Source organism: Euprymna scolopes, chromosome 21 (assembly GCF_053919585.1).
Source record: "Euprymna scolopes isolate OS-2025 chromosome 21, ASM5391958v1, whole genome shotgun sequence".
Classification (NCBI taxonomy): Eukaryota; Metazoa; Mollusca; class Cephalopoda; order Sepiida; family Sepiolidae; genus Euprymna; species Euprymna scolopes.
In genome coordinates, this window is record NC_136502.1 from 75,608,079 (window position 1) to 75,631,916 (window position 23,838).

The following is a 23,838-nucleotide window of genomic DNA, read 5'->3' on the forward strand; positions in this document are numbered from 1 at the left end:
ACATTTAAGTGTGATATTTAAGGGCGATATTTAAGTCTGATTTTGTTGTTTCTATTTCAAAAATTGTTCAATCACCTTGAAACGTCAATTATCTATTCCAGGAGGTCAAGTTGAAAGTGATTATTTCAGGCTGTTCAAACGATTATTCAGTTTCATTAAAAGAGAGCAAGCACTATGGTCTCAAAGGGCAAAAAAAGAAAAAAAGATTCTGTCTAAAAAGAAATTACAAAAATTAAATTTAACCACACATGTCGTATGAACCCGGGGGTCAGAAGAACAGAATCGTTGGGGAGGGAGAGCTTTAGTGTCATTAATTTGCTTTGGTGATATTTTCTTTTACTCAGACAATGATTGGAATCTCCAATAAAAAACGGAGGATTAAAAAGAATTTTTTATTCTTATTTCTTTAGTTCTTCAAATTTGTATTTTTTAAAACATTTCTATGAGACTGTGTTTTTCAGACTTAGTGTCGCGTGTCCTGTGGCATAAATGAGGTAGAGAATTGTCTTTTTATCTAATGTACAATGACTCATGCATATAAAAAAGTATAAGCAGAAGTAATGAAAAAAACTTATGAATTTTTGAGATGAGGATTGATAATTCATATTATTTGGACTTTTTAGACTACTATTCTCATCTTGAGTGTTATTAGCACAACATTACGGTTGATGTCACTTTCAACCTTCTTCAGTGCTCGGAACTATTTCTGTTGAAAACCCATAATATGCAGTGATATTGAAAATCGGATATGGCTGACTATATATGGTGAGAAACGAGAAAACCATCTACCCTTATGAGAGGAAGTAAAAACTATAGACCAAACAGACCTAGCATAGAACTTATCACAATATAGGAACTATCACTTACTAGCAGGCAGACCCAACGTTGCCCCGGATTGAATGATGATTAACGAACGCTTCACACTCCCATATTAGGACATTCCGATACAAAACCTATTTAAGAACACTGCCAGAAGGTTTGTGTGAAATTTCGTAGAAATCAGCACAGTTATTGCGGAGTCTATAAGGAACTTCTCTCTCTCTCTCTCTCTCTCTCTCTCTCCCTCTCTATCTATCTATCTATCTCTCACACACAAACACCCATACGCATACATATATATTACTTATTTCTATCTTTACTTTTATATAAAAGGAACTTTGTATGTGTGTATATATATATATATATATATATATATATATATATATATATATATATATATATATATATATATATGTATGTATGTATATATATAGGAATCTGTAGTAATAAATAGTAATTTATAATAACTAGCAAGACCTGTGGAAATTCCACAGGGGACTCATTCACATGTAATATATTGATGTTGGCATTCTGTAGATGTTCAGTGTAAATGGAGACGCTCTGATTTTATTGTAGCTGTAGATAAAACGGCAAAACTATTTATCTAAGCTGGAAGGGACGCCCGGCATAGCCCGATCATAAAGTATGCTTAAATATGATATTTTAATTCCTGCAGATTTTTACATATTATTATAGAGTTAATGTTCTATCGATTTTTATATGTTATAAAGTAGCAATTTCAAAAATATAAATATATATTCATATGACTTGGGTGCATCAGCTTGAATTCAAATCAAAACTAAAACTTATGAAATATATATATATATATATATATATATATATATATATATATATATATATATATATATATATATAACTTGAGTTCCTTCAGCTATAAACGAAACCGAAACTAAAACTTATGAAGAATTATTGATAAAATTATTTATTACAAGAAATGGAAGTCCATTACAATTAAACGACAGTCACTCGGATGTAAGTGTGACACACAAAATAAATAACACACACGTTATCTTATTAATATTTAGATACGTATTAGTACTCTACATCTAAAAACAAAAACATGTTTAAGACTTCTAAAATTTGTGCCAAAATTGTCTGCAAGATAAAGTCCTTAGTAAAATTCAGTTGTAAGTTACACTCTTCTGGAGGTTGAAGGTTCAATTCTCAGTGCTGATAACACTAAAATACAATTATAGATTACTTAGGCTGATGAAATGAGAGCATGTTACCTATATGGATTAAATAAAGGGTTCAATTCAAAATCCCATGCAGATTCCTGAGTTTGACAGAAAGATTCCCGAGTTTATCAAGATATATCTGAAGAAGTTCAGAGGTTACATTGATCGAAACGTTGTGCAAATAACATTCATGATTAGAATAGTAGTCAGAATAATCCAAATTAATGAAATTACATATTTATTTATATATTCATCCATTCAGTTCGTATGGATTGGACGATTCTATTGTTGGCCTGATATTTTTCTAGTTTGAATCCTTTCTAGAAAGACACTGGATACTTACAGGATGTGCCACCTGAAAGTTGCAAGTAAAATTGTTTCTATGGAACGAACTGGATTCGAACTTGGCACGCCCAGGTTGTCATTAACTAGTAAGCCACCATCACCTTTGCAAAGTTCCAAGATATAAAAGATTGTATTCATTTGTGTGTGTGAGGTCAAACAGTTCTATTGTTTTCTTTTCTTTGTAAAGAAGGTGGTAAATGTGTGAGCATGTTTATCTACATTTTAGTAGTGTGTAAATGTGGACCGCCTCTGTGTAAGGGATAGCAATTTTCGTTTCGTTTTTCCCTTGCTTCAGCTCGCAACTTGTGGAGGTTTCAGTGGATACATGTTGAGCTCTCTTTTTTGACCGGCTTCTGCGTTTCAACTGCCTGTATCAAATTCTTTTTTAAGAGAAAATATGGGGATTCTGAGAACATGTTCGTTTTGTGGAGATAGCACGCAGGTGCAGACAAATACAAGGCTTGTTATTTTTATAACATACTAGTCTACCTGTTGGGTTTAAAGGGTGAGATAAAAAATGTTCAAAATAAAAAGTGATTTTGAGATTATATTGTCTTTCATTGTCTTGAGAAAACACTTTTTAAGTGATCAGTTTAAAAAATAAAACGCAGGGAGCCTTTAGAGCACTACTGCAAGCACGAATTAAAATTAAGGAGGCCCTACTAAAAGCACTGCTAAAAACAAGTTTCTACCTCCTTCCCTCCTTATTTTTTTAAGTAATGCCTGAAAAAAAAACAACAAATAAATCGCCAGAGAAGCGCTATTAATGGCAGTAAATATGGTTATAAGTATGATTATAGTTATATATTGTATATTTTTTATTTAAATCAGTTTATTTTTAGCTCAACAGAGTTAAATTGCATTTATTTGTAAGGAAAACACATTTAAATAAGTTAAAACAAAAAATATTTTTGACTTTTTTTTTACACACGCATCACCACATTATCAAGGCCAAGAGGCCACTCAAGGATAAGGGTTAAAGAGTGTACAGTAGAAATTGGACAGTATAGTAACCGTTAGTAATGGAGATTCGGTAAATTTGTTAACTTATATGGAACGGCTCATCAAGACTTATTTACGTTAGACTTGAAAACAACCATATTGTAGTCAGCCGGAAAGCAGGAAAACGAAAGACAATTCAACAGGCATGCAGTTCTAAGAAAGAAGCTTTGTTCATGGAATCTACGTTTAGATTTAGGCACAGATAAAGAGTGGGGAGAATTATTGATAGTGTTTTCTGCAGTGGCTTTTAACATCGGACATAAGACAGGGAGGCCATGAAATAGGTAAGGAGACAGATTTTGTGAAACCGAAAGTAATAAACCGGATGAACGGTTTAAACGCCCAAGCAAGCAAGCTGATCTTTATAAGTATATAGATTAGAGTCGCCTTTGCACAAAAAATGCGATAACATTTTTAGATGTATTTTCGGGACGTGCCATTTTGTTTGTTCTGTTACCTTTACCATTACTGTTTCCAATTTATTTCCGGGTTTCTCATGTTAAAGAGTGTTTGTTTTTAAAATAACGGTATTATTTAGAAAAAAACATTCTTAAGTGGGGCTACTTTTACCTATTCTGTACTTTCACCTAATATCTTAATAAAATAAAAGATATCATAAAAAACAATGAAAAACGAAGGAGCAACCGGAAGTGAAGTGGAATCAGTAATCGTAAAGATAACCATTTATCTTTATGCTACTGGTTCGTAAAAAAGGAATGTTTATCCTATACTCACATGTCTCTTGTTTCTTGTATATTTTCTTTTCCTACTCCTTCCCATGAAGGGTCTAAGTTGGCAACAATTGTGATATCAGGGCATTATGTTTTTTCAAATTATTATTTGAAAAGACTGATTTGGAACTGACTGATTGTTTTTGATCGTTACCCCCTCCCCCACACCCGCCGCTATTTGAATTGCGTGGGGGAGAGCATGAAGAGTGGACGAACAGACAGCCTATATGTTTAGTTTATAGAACTGATACTCACGTTAATACTTATTTTGCTGACTTCAACATGAATGTACACATGCACCAACTCACATACCCCCCACCAGCTCCCAGCCCTAAACCTCTCACCCATGCATAGCAACACTTAGTGTAAGGTTTTTGTATTCCATCTATCACTCCCTTTAACTAGGTATGCATTTGATATTTAAATATGCGGCAATCATTTCAGGTTAATTAAGTATCAAATTTAGAGCTTTAAGGATAAGATAGTGTGGAGTCATTTTTAACATGAGTTGTAAAAGAGGATAGAACCCCGTCTTTATAACCATAAATTCGCGGGTGAACGATATCACTTCTGCGCTAAATTCGTCATAACAAAACTGATTCTCCAATTTAATCCTGCTTGCAAATGTAATTCTTTCTCTCTGGATATAAAAAATGCTTTCATAATTTTTTAGTTCTTTGATGGTAAATTGATTTCTCACGATATGGATTTTCAGTATAAAATTAATGAGTCTTAAGCTGTCTTTGACGTTAGTATTATTTGGATATTTCGGACTGCTATTCTCATTTTGAGTGTCATTTCAATAACGTTTCAGTCGATGTAACCGCCGACCTTCTTCAGGTGTATCATTATCAGACTCGGAGATCTTCTGTCAATCTCAGTAATCTGCACAGAGTTTCAAACAGTACTCATTATTTAATCCACGATGATTGCATGTTCTCATTCCGTCAGCCATGACTGGGTAGAAGTTCTAAGTAATTAGTAGGGCTATGACAACAGCATATTCTTTTCATTGTTTTTGGCTCTCGAGTGTGTATCTGTTGATATCTTATATGCTTTTATATAGAATGATGTGGTCCTTGGTTGATAACTATATATAACTCTGTCGAATATATACTCGGGAGTCAAAACAAAAAAATATATATTCTCTTGTCGTAACCCTATAAATGAGAGAAAGAATGATTCGATAAGGAAGGGACAAACAATTACTTACAATCACTGTCAACAATTTCCAACACTCTATCTAGGCCTAAATCTTGATTAACTGTATCTAACTATGTCGGATATATATATTCGAGAGTCAAAACAATGAAAAGAATATGCTGTTGTCATAGCCCTAGTAATTAGCAATTGTATTTCGAGTCTTGACTGCACTGAGGATGGAACCTTTGGAGCCGTTGCATAGTAGATAGAGTACTTGGTAAAATCCAGTTGTAAAAGTTACATTTCTGGAGGTTGAAGGTTCAATCCTTAGTGTGGGCGACACTCAAAATACAATTGTGAATCACTCAGGACTTTTACCTAGTCATGGCAGGATTAGACTATGTGACTACCATTGGTTTAATAAACGGTTCCACTCGAAATTTCATGCAGATTCTCAGGCTCGACAGAAAGATTTCCAAAGTCTGACAAGATACACCTAAAGAAGGTCGGAGGTTACATCGTCCAAAACGTTGTAAAAATGACACTCAATATGAAAATAGCAGTTTGAAGTATCAAAATAATACCAATAACCATTCCTCATCTCAAAAATTCAGAAAAGAAATAAGAAATGTTTAACTTTATTACTATGACAAATAAAATGATGCCTCATTTGATAATCACTTGGATGTAATTTTTTTTACAATTATAAATGGAGAATCTAATCTGCACCTTAGTGGTCTTCAGGCAAGATATAATTTTAATCTATCGTGAATGAAAATAAAAGTACAATTCCTCTATTAAATCAATGATTAAATTCTCAATCCATTTTACCAGCCAACATATTTTGTGTGCTTATGTAGGTTGGTGACGTTATAAACCCACACATTTCAAGTGAAAACATTATTACGTACTTCCATATCATGTCAAAATTAATATACATTAAAAAAATACGAAAAACGATTCAGGAAAAAATGTGCTAGATATATTGTTTATAAAAAAGCATCCACCGGACTTATCATACTGAATTGGTGGCACAACTCTTTCACTTTAAAACATACAATAAAACTATATACTTTAAAAAATATGATATAACTATATACATTAAAACATATGATAAAACTATATGCATTAAAACATATGATATAACTATATACATTAAAACATATGATAAAACTATATACATTAAAACATATGATATAACTATATACATTAAAACATACGATAAAACTATATACATTAAAACATACGATAAAACTATATACATTAAAACATATGATATAACTATATACATTAAAACATATGATAAAACTATATACATTAAAACATACGATAAAACTATATACATTAAAACATACGATAAAACTATATACATTAAAACATACGATAAAACTATATACATTAAAACATACGATAAAACTATATACATTAAAACATACGATAAAACTATATACATTAAAACATATGATATAACTATATACATTAAAACATACGATAAAACTATATACATTAAAACATATGATATAACTATATACATTAAAACATACGATAAAACTATATACATTAAAACATACGATAAAACTATATACATTAAAACATACGATAAAACTATATACATTAAAACATACGATAAAACTATATACATTAAAACATACGATAAAACTATATACATTAAAACATATGATATAACTATATACATTAAAACATACGATAAAACTATATACATTAAAACATACGATAAAACTATATACATTAAAACATACGATAAAACTATATACATTAAAACATACGATATAACTATATACATTAAAACATACGATAAAACTATATACATTAAAACATACGATAAAACTATATACATTAAAACATACGATAAAACTACATACATTAAAGTATATGATAAAACTATATACATTAAAACATATGATAAAACTATATACATTAAAACATATGATATAACTATATACATTAAAACATATGATAAAACTATATACATTAAAACATATGATATAACTATATACATTAAAACATACGATAAAACTATATACATTAAAACATACGATAAAACTATATACATTAAAACATATGATATAACTATATACATTTAAACATACGATAAAACTATATACATTAAAACTTATGATAAAACTATATACATTAAAACATACGATAAAACTATATACATTAAAACATACGATAAAACTATATACATTAAGACATATGATAAAACTATATACATTAAAACATACGATAAAACTATATACATTAAAACATATGATAAAACTATATACATTAAAACATATGATAAAACTATATACATTAAAACATATGATAAAACTATATACATTAAAACATACGATAAAACTATATACATTAAAACATATGATAAAACTATATACATTAAAATATACGATAAAACTATATACATTAAAACATACGATAAAACTATATACATTAAAACATATGATAAAACTATATAAATTAAAACATATGATAATACTATATACATTAAAACATACGATAAAACTATATACATTAAAACATATGATAAAACTATATACATTAAAACATACGATAAAACTATATACATTAAAACATATGATAAAACTATATACATTAAAACATATGATAAAACTATATACATTAAAACATATGATAAAACTATATACATTAAAACATATGATATAACTATATACATTAAAACATACGATAAAACTATATACATTAAAACATATGACAAAACTATATACATTAAAACATATGATAAAACTATATACATTAAAACATATGATATCACTATATACATTAAAACATACGATAAAACTATATACATTAAAACATATGATAAAACTATATACATTAAAACAAACGATAAAACTATATACATTAAAACATATGATATAACTATATGCATTAAAACATATGATATAACTATATACATTAAAACGTACGATAAAACTATATACATTAAAACATATGACAAAACTATATACATTAAAACATATGATAAAACTATATACATTAAAACATATGATATAACTATATACATTAAAACATACGATAAAACTATATACATGAAAACATATGATAAAACTATATACATTAAAACATACGATAAAACTATATACATTAAAACATACGATAAAACTATATACATTAAAACATACGATAAAACTATATACATTAAAACATATGATATAACTATATACATTAAAACATACGATAAAACTATATACATTAAAACATAATATAAAACTATGTACATTAAAACATACGATAAAACTATATACATTAAAACATACGATAAAACTATATACATTAAAACATACGATAAAACTATATACATTAAAACATATGATAAAACTATATACATTAAAACATACGATAAAACTATATACATTAAAACATATAATAAAACTATATACATTAAAACATACGATAAAACTATATACATTAAAACATACGATAAAACTATATACATTAAAACATATGATATAACTATATACATTAAAACATACGATAAAACTATATACATTAAAACATATGATATAACTATATACATTAAAACATACGATAAAACTATATACATTAAAACATATGATATAACTATATACATTAAAACATACGATAAAACTATATACATTAAAACATATGATATAACTATATACATTAAAACATACGATAAAACTATATACATTAAAACATGATATAACTAAATAATGCGTTAATTCTATTTGTACTTTTATTATTTTTCTTCTGGATCATTTTTTCGTAATTTTTAGAATTTATATTTATTTCAACATAACACGTAAATATATAATAATGTTTTCACCTGAAATGTGTTAATTCAAAACATTACTAATCTGCACAAGCACCATGTTTTGTAAAAATAAACTTTAATTTATGCCTGACTTGTCCATCAAGTTTCAGTTGTAAATGTCCATCTGTCTTTATTTTATTGCCATTCAATATTGCCATGGCTGCTGCAAACAAAGTGGGCTCTCTCTACCATTCTAGAAAATTATTCACACTTGACAGTATCTACCATTCATTCATACATGAAGTATTGTTGCCACGTCTGGGTTAGTGCATCTATCACTGGTCTCTCCCTTCAAGACAGAGTCCAAAAAAGTGTCCCCAACTTAATAAGTCCTGTACTATCAAACAAGCTCCAACTGTTGTCCCATTGTCGCAATGTTGCATCGCTGTGCCTATTTTAATAGATTGTGTTCTGACGAACTCGTAGCACTAAATACCCCTGATTAATCCAACATGCAGCAAAATTCCACTTCTTCACTGTAGAGCTCCAAATATACAGGAAAGTACACTAATTGAATTGTTTTTTTTCCTTTGAAGTTCTACATTTTGGAATTACCTCCTGGCATGCAGAAGTTTGAATGTAATATGAACAGACATCTTGCTGCTCAACTCCCTACATAGTTTCCTTGTAAATAGGGTCCCAAATAGTAGCCCTTTACATCCAAGTGGCAGTATGGGCAAAATTTGGGTGAATAAGAGTAAAAAATTAAAATGATTATGATAAGCACTGGGACACAATATACAAAATTGCCAATGACTCTGAAACACTCCTTTCTTAGAATTACTTTGATTTGTGTTGTAAAGGTTCTCAACAATTTCGGGAATATTCCGACTATTGCTTTGATGGACATTATCTTTGACTTAACTCCTCACATAAAAATCTGGGATATTAAGGTCTGGTGAATGTGAAGCATATTCAGGAATACATATATTACTGATGAGACGATAACTAAAGTGCTCACATATATTTTTCAACCGTGATATAGCAAAGAGCTTTGGGACATTCATAGTTAAAACTTGATGTACTAAGCAGACAGAGATGAAGTTTTTTTTTTGTACCAAATATGGTTGGATTACAGAAAGTACTGAGAATTTTATTAACGATTTAGTAAGTTTTCTTTTTTTTTGGGGGGGGGTAAGCAAAGTGGTCATCCTATATGTAATTCATATGAAAACTTGACAATCAATTATACATGCATTAAATGCACATATTCACAACTTCATATAGTTAACTGATTCTAATGTGACAGATGATTCTAAAATATCAGATAAGATATAAACTGGACTCTAATTTTATATCCATTTAAACAATACTGATCACCTACAAATCTGATTATTGGTCCTAAAGTGTGGGGATCATTTTAGCATATTGATGGTAAGAAAACTGAGCACTCACTTTAGGTCCACTAAACCAATACTGATCACCCACTTTGTGCTTTAAAGTTAAATAACATTTTCTAGTCACAATTATTGAATATTGAAAATCGATCCCATTGTGAAACTTTTGTATTGGTTCTTGGTTGCCTTCAGGAAATGGGTGGGTCCTCCCAGAAAGAACGGACATTTATGGTTCCAGATAAGGTGTCTTCCCAGGTTGACAGTGGAGACGGCTGGGATAAAACAGAGTTGGCACAGAATAAGGACATCCAAGGTAAGTCAGCCTTTCATCATGGGTCTCTGGATCAGCTTTCGGATCACTGTTACGTATCAGTCGGCAATGATATAAACGTTAAGCACATATATTGATTCACTGTGTTAATAGGTGTGAATGACAGGGTTTGGCTTCATGTAACTGTTTTTTTATGGATATCGCTCCAGACAAAGCAGGAAGCCACTTGATGTAAGGAGCTAAGAAATATCACTTCGTTCAAATCTAGCCAACAATAAGTATTATATAGACAGATTCCTAACAAGAAAACTGTCATACTTCGACTTTTGTCAAAAATATCGATCAAGGATTATGAGGATTAAAGGGCAAAATAAGGGAAATGAGAGCTTCTTTATTTTATTTTTACAAAGGAGTCACCACTTATCAAGGCTCAGAGGCCACTCGAGGATAAGGGTTAATAAGTGTACAGTGGTCAATGGGACAATGTTGTAATAATTGTTAGTAGCGGAAATTTGGTAAATTGGATTACTTAAGGGGAATGGCTCATCAAGAACTTGTTTACGTTGGACTTGAAGGCGATCATATTATAGTCTGCCGGAAAGTGGGCAAAAGTAATAAAGTTCTACAGGTGTGCAGTTTTAAGAAAGAATCTTTGCTCATGGAATCTACGTTTAGTTATAATGCTGCCGAAAATAAACCCGAAGTTTGTAACATCTAGTTGCAAAGACGGTCGTATTGGTGATGCATCAATGCACCAATTGTACAGATAGTGATTTTTTTCTTCTTGTCTCTCTTTGTTGTGACAGGAGTAATGGATGCAATTAAAAAGAACAACAAATAGCCCCATTATTTGCTCTGAGTTGATTTGAGTTTATTTCTTACAGTAATTTCAACAAGCAAGATAATTTTATCTCCCCTCCTAATCTGTTTGCATACATATAAAATATTTAATTTTAAGAATAAATTCTGAAAAATCCATTAAAAATTACATAAAAGGTCACTCTAAAAAAATAATCCATTAAAAATTGCAAAAAAGGTCAATCACTTTTGAATAACTCGTAATCTTCTCATTGACAGAAAACTACTGAGTCTCTGATCGACATATTCTAAGTATTCACTTAGTGGGAGAAGCTTAAGGTAGCTGCTGCTGCTCACTTTTACATCCGGGCACATTTCTTTCAGGGTTCGAAACATAGTCTTTTCAGCTTCATCTTTGAAATTTTACATGGCAGTGAGACAAGGGCTCTAAATGCTTCCGATTTACCACGGTTCTGGCTTAGTGACCATGCCATGATGTGTAAGGGAAAAACAAGTGAAAGTCATCTGTTCAATCGATCTCTATCAAAAGCTTGATATTGATGGGATTTTAAATACCATACATGCTCAGCGTTACAGATGGTTTAACTATGTACAGTAAATCAACCCAATAACATGCGTGGATACCCCAGGCACCAGGAAGACCAATGTAAACGTCACTGGAGTGTGTACGAAATGATTTGACTGCTAACAACATGATTTGTATCAACCTTTAGGATCGGTACACATCTAGAGCAGGTGTGAGACATTGCCTGGTGTTGTCCACCCTAAAATCTGAGATACGTGCACCATCTTAAATATAACACAAAGGGATGATGATAGTGATATATTTCAGCAGTGGTGGTAGTAGAAGACGTTGAAACGTTGACCTTCGCTTCTTCTTTTTTCTGCTTGTGACTGGGATAATACCAGAACAAGAAATAACAGAAAGTAGCTGACTCTATCATTGACACGTTACAAGTAGTTGTTCAATCATTAGTAACATGAGAGTATCCTTTATCTCTTTAGCCACCATTCGCCTATGGAATATTGTGGCTACACCTGAGTTGGTGTGTCTACCACTAGTCTTTTTCTTTTAGACTGGGTCCCCAAAAAGAGTCTCTAATCTAATATGTCCAGCAATATCGACCCACCTCCAATGCTTGTCCTATTGCCACAATGTGTCTGCTTAACAAGTACTTCAATTGAATCTGCTCTGATAGACTCATAGCACTTGTTCCCCCTTCGACGTACATACTCTCAACTAACCAAACAAGCAACAAAACCGCACTTCTTCATTGTTGTGGTCCCTTCTGTCTCGGACAGTTTTCTTCCTTTTCTTGTTTCCCTGACTATACTAACTTGCAGAAGTTTAAATGCAACGTAATCAGACATCTTGCTACTCAATTCCCTACATAGACATGATCCCGATTAGTAGCCCCTGAGTTACAAGTGGAAATATGCTTTGTTTGGGATGACAAAGAGTAAAAAAAAAATCCATCTAATCGTAAAAATGCTTATAGTACTAATGTAGCAGTCGCAGAGATGTTGATTTTTTTCTTCTTTCTCCTTTTTGTGTCTGGAATAATGGAATCAATTAAAAAGAACAAAAAATAACTCCATTGTTTGCTCTGGGATTTTGTTTACTTTCCACAGCAATTGTCAACAAGAACATACAAAATAATTGAATTTACTTGGTATCGCTTGAACATTATTGTCACATTACGTAGATTGCATAAAAAAAATAAAAATAAACCATTTGCTTAATATTGTAATTTGCAAAGTAAAAGTTTATTTTGAGACAATATAATAATGTCTCGAGTGGAGTTCAAACGAACTTATGTTGTTAAAATATTGTCATTTTACTCGTTATTCTTCCCATCTTTCTTTTTCCATCTTTATATCTCTCTTTTGATTTCTCTCTTCTCATCTCTCTCTCTCTCTCTCTCTCTTTCTCTCTGTCTGTCTGTCTCTCCATCTTTTAAAAGTTGAAGTCACTCAGCTAAAGAAAACGAAATAAAGGAGAAATAGAAGCATTTTTTTTTTCACTGGTAAATATCGAAGAAATTATTTATTATCAAATTAATACCCGGTAACTTGGATAGCAATATTGGGATTTTAGGCTGTGTGAAGGTTAGTTCCTCCAACTTCCTCTATAAAATTAGTAATACAAAACGACCTATTAAATGGATTAAATAGAAAATTCAATAAAATCGATTGAAAATAAAATTTCTGTGTTTAACAATATAGACTAGTATTTGTCTGAAATAACTGGCAAAATAGATTCTTTTACGGCACTTATGGTAAAAGCTATTGATCACAAAAGTAAGAAAACTGACATTACTTTATATATGATGTCTGAAATACCTGTCAAAGTACGAACTTGGATCCTTTAATGAAAAAAAGACGATGTGGAACCCAAAATCCTTCAGAATAATTCAAATATTGGGTAAAAGTATTGAAATAGCAAGCTACACGTTTAGATTTTTTTAATTATTTTGTGGGATGTAATCACTATAACAAGATCCAAAATGAATTTTGCATTTTAAATCGTAATTGAAAATTGTCGCCATTTTACCCATTGTTCTTGTCGGAATAAGTATTAAACAAGTGAAGCATGCATGGTTCCCCATGTGAGCACAGTGGACGAGGCATAAAAAAATGTTCAACATTGCCCCCCCCCCACCATTTAGGCTCAAAAGTCCCCAACATATTTAAATTTGAGTTCAGCACCATGCAAAACTGCTAAATAGACACAGAGAAAATTTTGGACAAATATGGTAAAATAGTCCCAAAAGTGGAGTGTTTTTATTAGCCCTAAAAGAGCCCCTGGGGCACACCCAAGAAAAACAAAATTATAAAGAAATCAGTTAGTTACAACTTTTAAGAAAGCTTTATAAAAATCCAAGGCATCATTTTTTTTTTAATAAACACAAAACGTGTCAATTTTAGCAATTTTTACCTAAAAGGCATCCCTAGGGGAGCAATCGGAGTTTTCCCGGAAAATCTGTTCTGTTACTTTTTTACTCAGATCATGTTTAATGTTTGACCAAATTTCAAAAAATTCCAAGGCATAGTTATTGAGGAAAGTACGGACTGACGAACGGACGAATAGACAAGTGTAAATTTACAGGTCCACCCTGCTTTTGTTGGGGGGGGGGGAGAAATAAAGCACAGTACTTTTTTTATTACAAAGAACATTGGTGCAGCAATATTAAATAAAATTTGCCTAGAAAGAATCAAATATTGATTTGCGATGTGCATTCCAATTTAGGTTTAACTTTGAAAATTCGATCGACTTAATTTTATACATAAGATTAACATTAGTAAAAACAAATATTTACATACACAAAGAAAACCCCCGAAAAACACCCATTTCCGTAAACATCTAGTATAAAATTTATCATACATATTTCTTGTCTCGTTCTTGTCCACTGATGTTATCTTCTGAAAAGGTTATACTATTGGTATCGCTATTTTTTTATAGAAATGTGTATAACTTTCTCTCTCTGTTGGCCACCTCTAAGTAGTGAGAATGGTAATCGTGTTCTGGCCTTGAACTGCGTTTCACAGTGCGGGTAGGTAGTTCCATTTCCATTTGGGGAGTTTACTTGAGAGCGTTCTTCTCTCTCCTTCTTTCTCTTTCTATATAAATTTATCTTCCCGTTAAACATCTTTTATAATGCGTCTCAACTGTTTTATATCTTGTGGTAGATCTAAGAATATTCATAAAATTACTTGATTTTTGTTTTGTCGGATCTTGCATTTTTTCTTAGAGTTTTTTCACGATCATATTGTCTATTAAGCAGTTTATTATATTGTTGGTGTCAAATACTTGAAATATGTACAATCATTCAAATCTTCTGGACATTTATTTCTTATATTTATTTGTTTCATGGCAAATATTGGCATTAATTTGATTCCAACATTCTTTGAAAATGTAACATAATTTTCCGTCGTATAATTCTTGATATATATATATATATATATATATATATATATATATATATATATATATATATATATACACGCACGCACACACACATATATATGTATGTATGTACGTATGTATGTAACAATATATATATATATATTTCTGTGGAAATATATTTTATTTCCTTAAAATATATACCAATCCTTATTGAAGAAGCTCAATGTAATTACAGAATAATATAGTGAATAAATGACAAAAGTCTATATTCCAAAGTTAATGATGTTGACCTTTTTATATTTTATTCCTTTAATTCAGTTGAACTTTACAATTCTTAACAGTATCTGCTTCATAGCACAAAATCAATCACTTAATTATTATACCAATTAGTGAATCTATTTTGCCCTTAACTCATCAGAACAAATAGCAGCAATCAATCCGCCAAAAGGAAATAAAGTGTGTTTTGACATGATTAAAATCCGAAAATTGGAAGAAAAACTGTAAATACATTACAATATGTTTCAATTATGCCATTTTGAATCAGTGTATCAAGAATTGTAAATGTCAACTGAATTAAAGGAATAAATCATAAGATGGTCAGTATCATGAACTTTGTCATTTATTCATTATATATATATATATATATATATATATATATATATATATATATATATATATATATATGTGTGTGTGTGTGTGTGTGTGTGGGTGTGCGTTTGTGGTTGTACGTGTGCGTGTGTGTGTGTCCACCGACCAGTTGCCTTTTCCTCTTGGAAAGCATAGATAAGAGTGTTTAACTTAATAAATCTCGTAATATCTACAAAACTCCAGACCCTGTCCCTTCATCACAATGTTCTGTCCTTGTTTTTATTTTACAAGTACTTTCACAGAATCTGCTCTGACTAACTTACTGAACCCCCCAATGTAAATACCCTTGACAAACCAGACTAGCAGAAAATCTCGCACCATCACCATAGGACGCCTCAGATGCCCTAAAATAATTTACTTGAAGAACTTCTTTCATCATACACTTGCCTTTGGAATTCCCTCCCTGTTTCTTCAACTGTACAAACATGCAGAAATTTAAATGTAAAATAAACAAACATCTTGCTTCACAACAAATGTTCCCTATAAATCTTGCTTCTAATGACAGTGCCCCTTGCGTCTCAGTAGCAAAATTTAAACAAAAAAAATGTGTATATTAAAAAAATCTTCTGTGATAAATTATTTAAAAGAAATGTGGTATTGAATTTTTTATTGTGAAGAACATATGTCAATGTTTGACAAAATAAGCTGGTAAAATATTTTAGAATCACTCACTTTATTATAAAGATTTTGTTTCTTCTTTTGTTCCAGATTTGTTTACCTCCCATTTCCGGGAAGCCAGGAAGTCACCATCAGCTAATCAAAGCCAGACCTCGCACATGAAGCCAATCCTACAGACGTTTTCCTGCTCGGGTAATCCGCATGCCCCTTCAAAGACCTACCACTCTCACATGAATCCCGTTCCAAATTGCAACCAGTGGACAAGCGGCAAAACGGCTTCACTAGACAACAGCATTTACGGTTTACAATCGCGAAGACTGTGCAACATGACAGGGGGTTGGGACCCGGCACCTTGTATACCCAACAAGCTGTCTGCGCTCCCACAGATTCCCACTAAAGAGTTCCTGGCACAGAGACCAATGCAGCCTCAAATAGAATCAGACTATATGCTTAAGACAATCGACCATCAACAAAGTTATCACCTGCCTCAAGCTTGAAGGAAATACCTTACGCCTTTCATTTTTTTTTTCTTTGTGAAATTGTATTTTATTGTCCCGTGAAGATTTCCACTGGGGAAATATCACTTGACCATTTAGCATCTTCACTAATCTTTTGTCATGGGAAAAATGGTCAACTATAAAAAACAAGCATCGGCCATGTTTTAAAACCTAGTCTTATATTCTGGATTCGAATATTTCTTTTTTTTCAATTAATTTAATTATTATCTAATTTAAATAAATATTTATTTGTCGCAATAAATAAATAAATATTTATTTAAATATATATATATATATTTATATATATATATAGATATTTGTTTCAATAAAGACATATTAATTTAAATAAATAAATATTTATTCAAATAAATTACTAAATATGGATTTAAATAAATAAATGGATAATAAATAAATATTTATTTGCATAAATAAATAAATATTTATTTATTATCATCATTATAATCAACATTTTTATCATCATAATTATTGTTATCATCACGATTATTATTATTATTATTATTATTATTATTATTATTATTATTATTATTATTATCATCATTATTATTTTTTACAAAATTTAATTTAATTTATATATTTCTCAAAAAATTAATAAGACTATGTTCTGAAAAAGAAAAAAAAATGTTCCAAAGAATTATTTGTAAAATTATAAATTCTTAATATGAGATTAGGTAAAAAGTCGGCTGTCTCCTTGGTCTCTCGGCTAGGAACATAGGGTAGTATCTGTTCTGATACTATATTTCATTTTTCCTCTCCTCAATCAATGGATAAGAAATTCTCCTAAACTGAAGCAAGTTTTATTTTTGTCCTAATACAGAATGTTCCTTCTTGGAGCACTGTGTTTTCCCCCACATGGAAAACCAACATTTATCTGTAACTCTGCTCTCGTGAGGAGACAAGTGAATATGAACTATTGTATTTCTTGCTACACAATATGAATGAAAGCTTGAAAAAAGTATTTTTCATATTCAGTTAAGTTTTTTTTTATTATTAATTACTTTAAAAATTGCCTTATATTCTAGACATGTATTAATTTTTATTTTAAAACTACATCATTTTTAATAAAAATCAATAATTCATTTTTTTTTTAATAAAAATTGTATATAATCATTTTCAGGAGAAAATAAAATTACAAAATTAATTATTGCAAAAAATATATTCTTAATATGAAGTCAAGTAAAAAAAAAAAAATTATGCCTTCCGTTACAAAAATGGACACAAAAAAATCTGTGAAGGAAAATCTTTAATTTTCAGATTTTTCTTTTATACTTTATATCTTCATTTTTTTTTTTCATTGAAATTTTCATGTGGGAAATATAAATTTACCATACATATTATTTGGGTTCTTGAGTGTTATTTTCGTAGCGTTTCGGTTGATGTAACCTCCGACCTTCTTCAGGTATGTTTTGCAAACTCGCAAATCTCTTTGTCAAAAATCTTTGAACAGATCCCTTTATTTAATCCACAGGGATATCATGCTTTCATTTCCTCAGCGATGACTGGATAAAAGTCCTCAGTAATTTGCAATTATATTTTTTAGTGTAGCCCACACTGAGGATTAAACCTTCAACAAAAAAAAGGAAGGTCGGAGGTTACATTGGCCGAAACATTTCTAAAAATCACTCAAGATGAGAACAGTAGTTCAAAGAATCCAAATAATACGAATATTCAGCCCCTATCTCAAAAATTAAAAAAAAATAACATTAATTAACCATCTCAGCATATGTTTTTGGTCAATTGGAAAATGTTCATCTAAGAAATAGTCATCTACTAAAATAGTCATTTATTAAAAATGATTATCTATGAAATATGACTAAGTTAAAAAAATTCATCATTTTTTAAAACCTGGATTGCATCTTGGATAATATCCTTGGGCAATGAATTTTTAATTATACGAAGATATTTTTAAAAAAATTGTAGAAAAAATATTTATATAATCTTTCAGAGAAGAAAATAATATTACAAGAATTTTAAACAAAAAAAAAATGATATATTTTTTATATGAGCTTAGGTAAAAAAAAAAAAAAAACCCAACGATTATGCTTTCTATCCATATACAGAGTGGTCAAAAAGTCAGGTAACATGTTAAAGGTAGAAAAAACAATATGATCCATTATAATCTCTATTCGTTTAATATTATTTGTTTAAATATTTGAGTGTAATACATAAACTACCCCTCCTGATTTCTGGCTTTGGGGCTATGTAAAGGATAGCGTTTATGGCAAGAAGCCTGATACAATAGCGTCTTTAAAGTTATTTATTGAAGAGGAGATTGCGCGGATATCAGCTGACATGATTACACGTGTTACACAATCAGTGGTTAATCGCTTCCAGCGATTGATAGAGAGAAATGGACGACAATTAACAAAATAAACATATTTCATGTTTATTTCATTTTATATTTCAATGTATGGTACTTAAATATACGTGTATTGCTAATATCGTTTTTCTTTAAAATGTTACCTGACTTTTTGACCACCCTGTAGTTAAAACCTTAAAGAAATGTCCGTTTGTAGTTGTTGATGATATTGAAATGGTCAAATAACATTTTCCCGGTGAAAATGATATAATACAAAAAAAAACAACAAAAAAAAAAACGATTATTTTCATTTGGAATAATTGACTACTTCCATGCCATTAGTCATATTTCAGTTATTATGGTATCGGGTGGTCAGCAACTGAAAATAAGCATTGGCCTTTTTACTGAACTTATTCCATGTTCAAAAATTAAGACAAAAATTTGACAAAAAAAGCTTTGCTATTCTCGAACCAAAACAACAACAACAACAACAACAACAACAACAAAAACGAACGAAGTGGCTCTCATCCTAGATAGAAGGACTTTCTAGGAATATAAAATTCATAAGGGATCACCAGTCGCATGTATATCTTGGTCATGAAAGAGAACGTCCCCTTAAGTAATCTGATTTACCAAATTTCCACTACTATGATATTGTCCTATTTACTGCTGTACACTCATTAACCCTTATCCTCGAGTAGCCTCCGGGCCTTGATAAGTGGTGACTCCTATTTAAAAAAAAGTAAATAAAAAAATAACATTAGTTTTTTTTTTTTGCAGTTTTTACATGGAGGTGTCGACATGCTCCTCTACATATAGCATCTGGTATTCTCGAACCCTAACCCTAACCCTAACCCTAACCCATCTGATACTAGAGAGACTCAACGTTGCTTAACTTCTGTGATCTAATGAGAACCGATGTACCCATGTGATTATGCCGTTTGCTACTCTTCTATCATATGAAGCCCTTCAAAGCACCAATGAATGTTTGATCAATCGAAGACACATGATAGAAGCAAGTGGGTAACCCTACATAGAGCAATGGTGGAAGTTGGCAAAACTGGAGATATCTCTTACAAATCTGCTACAATCGGGAAGACACCATCGTGCAATGTTTAGATATGGATTTGTAAAAAGATTATTATCAGAAAGTTTCCACGTAAGATCAAAATTAAGTTGAGAGTAAAACTTCCATAGAAAGTTGAAAATTTACATTTAGGCTGACGTGTACTGGTAGTTGCATAGTGGGAGGAAGTACATAGCAATAAAAGTAAGTGTTTCTCTAAAAAAATAAGGTGTCAGGTTATAACGTCTTCCTCCATACTAAAAACATTTTAAAAAAATGCCGGTCATATAATTTTTTAATAATTTTTTTAAATTAGTAAAAAAAAATTAATTTAAAAATTTGTATTTTATTCAAGGTGTATAATAGCTTTTCCACTTTAAAATTAAAAAAAAAACTTCATTTTCCACTTTAAAATATAAAAAACTTCATTTTCCACTTTAAAATTAAAAAAAAACTTCATTTTCCACTTTAAAATCTAAAAAAACTTCATTTTCCACTTTAAAATTTAAAAAAACTTCATTTTCCACTTTGAAATTTATAAACGTTCTATTTTCCACTTTAAAAGTTTTAAATTTTAAAGTGGGAAATCTTTTAAAATGTTTCAAAGCAACTTTTTCGTTTTTACTACATTAAGATGCTTACATCATATTTTATATTCATATTAAACTTATTGTTTTCTCACGTTATAATTTTTTCCTATAAATAGTATTTTTTATTTTATTAATTTGTTTCTAAAAAAAACACTCGAGAATAAGGATTAATGAGTTGGATGGATTCTCAGTTTAATGATGAAGGATATTATGAGACGACTGGAGAAGATGAATGGAATGAAAAAAATATGATCACTTAAGAGATCAGTTTTATGACAAGTAATTTATATACACTCCTCGCCCTAACGTTCACAGTGAACATGAGTTGGAACAGATACATTGAGAGCATTGCCAAGGCCGCTGCGAAGAAGGTAAGCTCTCTCTACCATTCTAGAAAGCTACTTGCGCCTGAAAATATCCTTACCTCTATAAGGCCACTATTCGCGCATGTATGTCACATTTGCCTGGTGCATCTGCTACTAGTCTCTCACTCCTAGACAGGGTTCAAAAGAGAGTCGCCAACCTGATAGGTCCTGAAATGTCATCTAAGTTTCAGCCTCTATCCCATCGACAAGATGTTTCATCTCTCTGCCTGTTCTACAAGTATTTTAATGGTGAATGCTCTGATGAACTACAAGCACTTGTATCCCCTCAACATAAATAACTCTGATAAACCTGACAAGCAGCTAAATCCCACCCCTACACAGTAGAGATCTCTAGGTGTAAGAAAGCCTTCTACTCCAATAGTTTCTTCCCCAGAACTGCTTGACTTTGGAACTCCCTTCCATGATTCTGCTTTCCCAACTGTACTGACATGCAGAAGTTCAAGTGTAATGTGAACAGGCATCTTGCTGCCCACCTCCCTTCATAATATTCCTCCAACTTATATCCCTGATAGTAGCCCCCTACTTCAAAGTGGCACTGTGTCTTGTTTGGGGTGAAGATTGAATTAAGAAAAATGTATTTGTTGATATTGAATTTGTTGATGCCAAAAATGTTTTTTTTTAAAGATTACATCCAAAACAAAAACAAAAAAGAAAACGAAACTGACAATTTGACAAAGTGAATTCTCCACGACACAATGATTGATAGATAATTTTGGAATAAAAAAAACAAACAACTTTTTAAATTATTGACAGAATTTTCATGGAAACGCTAGAAATGAATAATGATGTTATAAATTATGCAAAAATGCAAAACACTGTAAAAAAAAACATACATAGACAGCAAAATGGTTATTGTGGCTCATACTTGCAAAATTAATACTGAAAGGTTCTCTTTTTTTAAAAAAGACTTTAATTTCTTTTCTGTTTGCGGCAAGGTGCCAAACATTCAACCGCTATTCCAGAAGTCCAACCGAGAGATGTTTTTAGGATTCTAACAATGATTGTAAGTGCCATTACTTGAATCTCACTTGCACTTGGTTAGCAAGGTATATCTTTTTCCATTCATTTTATTTTTCAAGAACCCAGTGGCTTCTATACTGAGAAGGTTTGCTCTGTAGGGTTCTACTACCGTATTTTTAATTAATAGTATATATGTAAAAAAAAAAAAATTAAGACTTAAGCTTAAGTGGTCTTAAGAATAGATGGAAATTCAAGGAATCTTGTTTAATTGATCTTTAATGACTATGGATCAAATATAATACAAAACAGAAATATTTGAACGTTCAAATATTAGATTCTAATCATATAATACTCTATTGAACACTCTTTAAAATATGCAAAAGAAACTTATATTTTGGGAATTTTTATTAATTTATGTTTAATAATTATTATTTAGCTTTCACAACAATCGAACAATTTTAATGAAGGACTTTTACTCCTCCTCCTTTGCATAAATTAAATATAGACTACATAACCCTCACCCAAAATATTTATGATGATCGAATAATTAGTTTAGGAGAGAATCCTGTACGTACAGCCATATAAACATATACACTTAAATCTAACTTTAAATATAGATTGGGTTATCTTCTCTTTCAGTATTATCACATCAATTGAAGTAATTTCATCATTAATCCACCCGTTTTACATGTTGGCATGTGTTGGACGACTGTCTGAAACTGAATCCCTGGATTATAGTTTCTTCTAAAGACCTTTTTGAACGTAAGCTTTAAATTTTGACATTTTCCAGCATAAAAATATAGCAATCGATTTTAATAAATATTAGGAAAAATGGATTTCAGACATAAAGTTTGGTAACATTATACACTCACGTTTAGATTTTTAAGGAGACAGAATACTGCAACAAAACTGTTCTGTTCTAAGAATTAAAAATGGGGAAAGTTTCATTTTAGTCACCCCCATCGCCCCCCACTCTAGCCTAAAAAAACCCTACTTATATAACTGCCACTCTATATTCTTATATTTTGTTTTGCTTTTTCATTCTTATGTTTTATACTTCATTTATGTTCCCCCATGTTTTATTATTAAGTTTAAGTTTCTTCTACATTTCTATCCTAATATAACCTAAGCTAGACGCCAGATTTCCCTATATATGTAACATAGCTCCGTTCTGCTCTACTGATGAGAAGCATTAGGCTTCCAAATGTCGAGAGATGAAGAGCATCTATAACTCCCACTTTCTCCATTATGATTTCCTTGTTGAACTAAGAAATATATTCATATATACCTACCTTTACTTTGTCTTGTCTTAAATTTCATTATATATATATATATATATATATATATATATATATATATATATATA

General features: G+C 30.6%; 1 protein-coding gene across 2 annotated transcripts in view; it reads left to right on the top strand.

Moving 5' to 3' along the window:
- LOC145242517 (protocadherin-19-like) overlaps window positions 1-19,978 on the top strand; it is a 338,653-nt gene extending 318,675 nt beyond the window's left edge. The window contains exons 4-5 of one of the 2 annotated variants that reach the window (XM_080105579.1): window positions 10,586-10,706; window positions 16,747-19,978. In XM_080105579.1, the coding sequence (XP_079961705.1) occupies window positions 10,586-10,706; window positions 16,747-17,153 (528 nt within the window). In that variant the 3' untranslated portion in view covers window positions 17,154-19,978. The remainder of the gene's footprint in view (window positions 1-10,585; window positions 10,707-16,746) is intronic. The other variant, XM_080105580.1, reaches the window with a different exon arrangement.
- The last annotated feature ends 3,860 nt before the right edge of the window (window positions 19,979-23,838 follow it).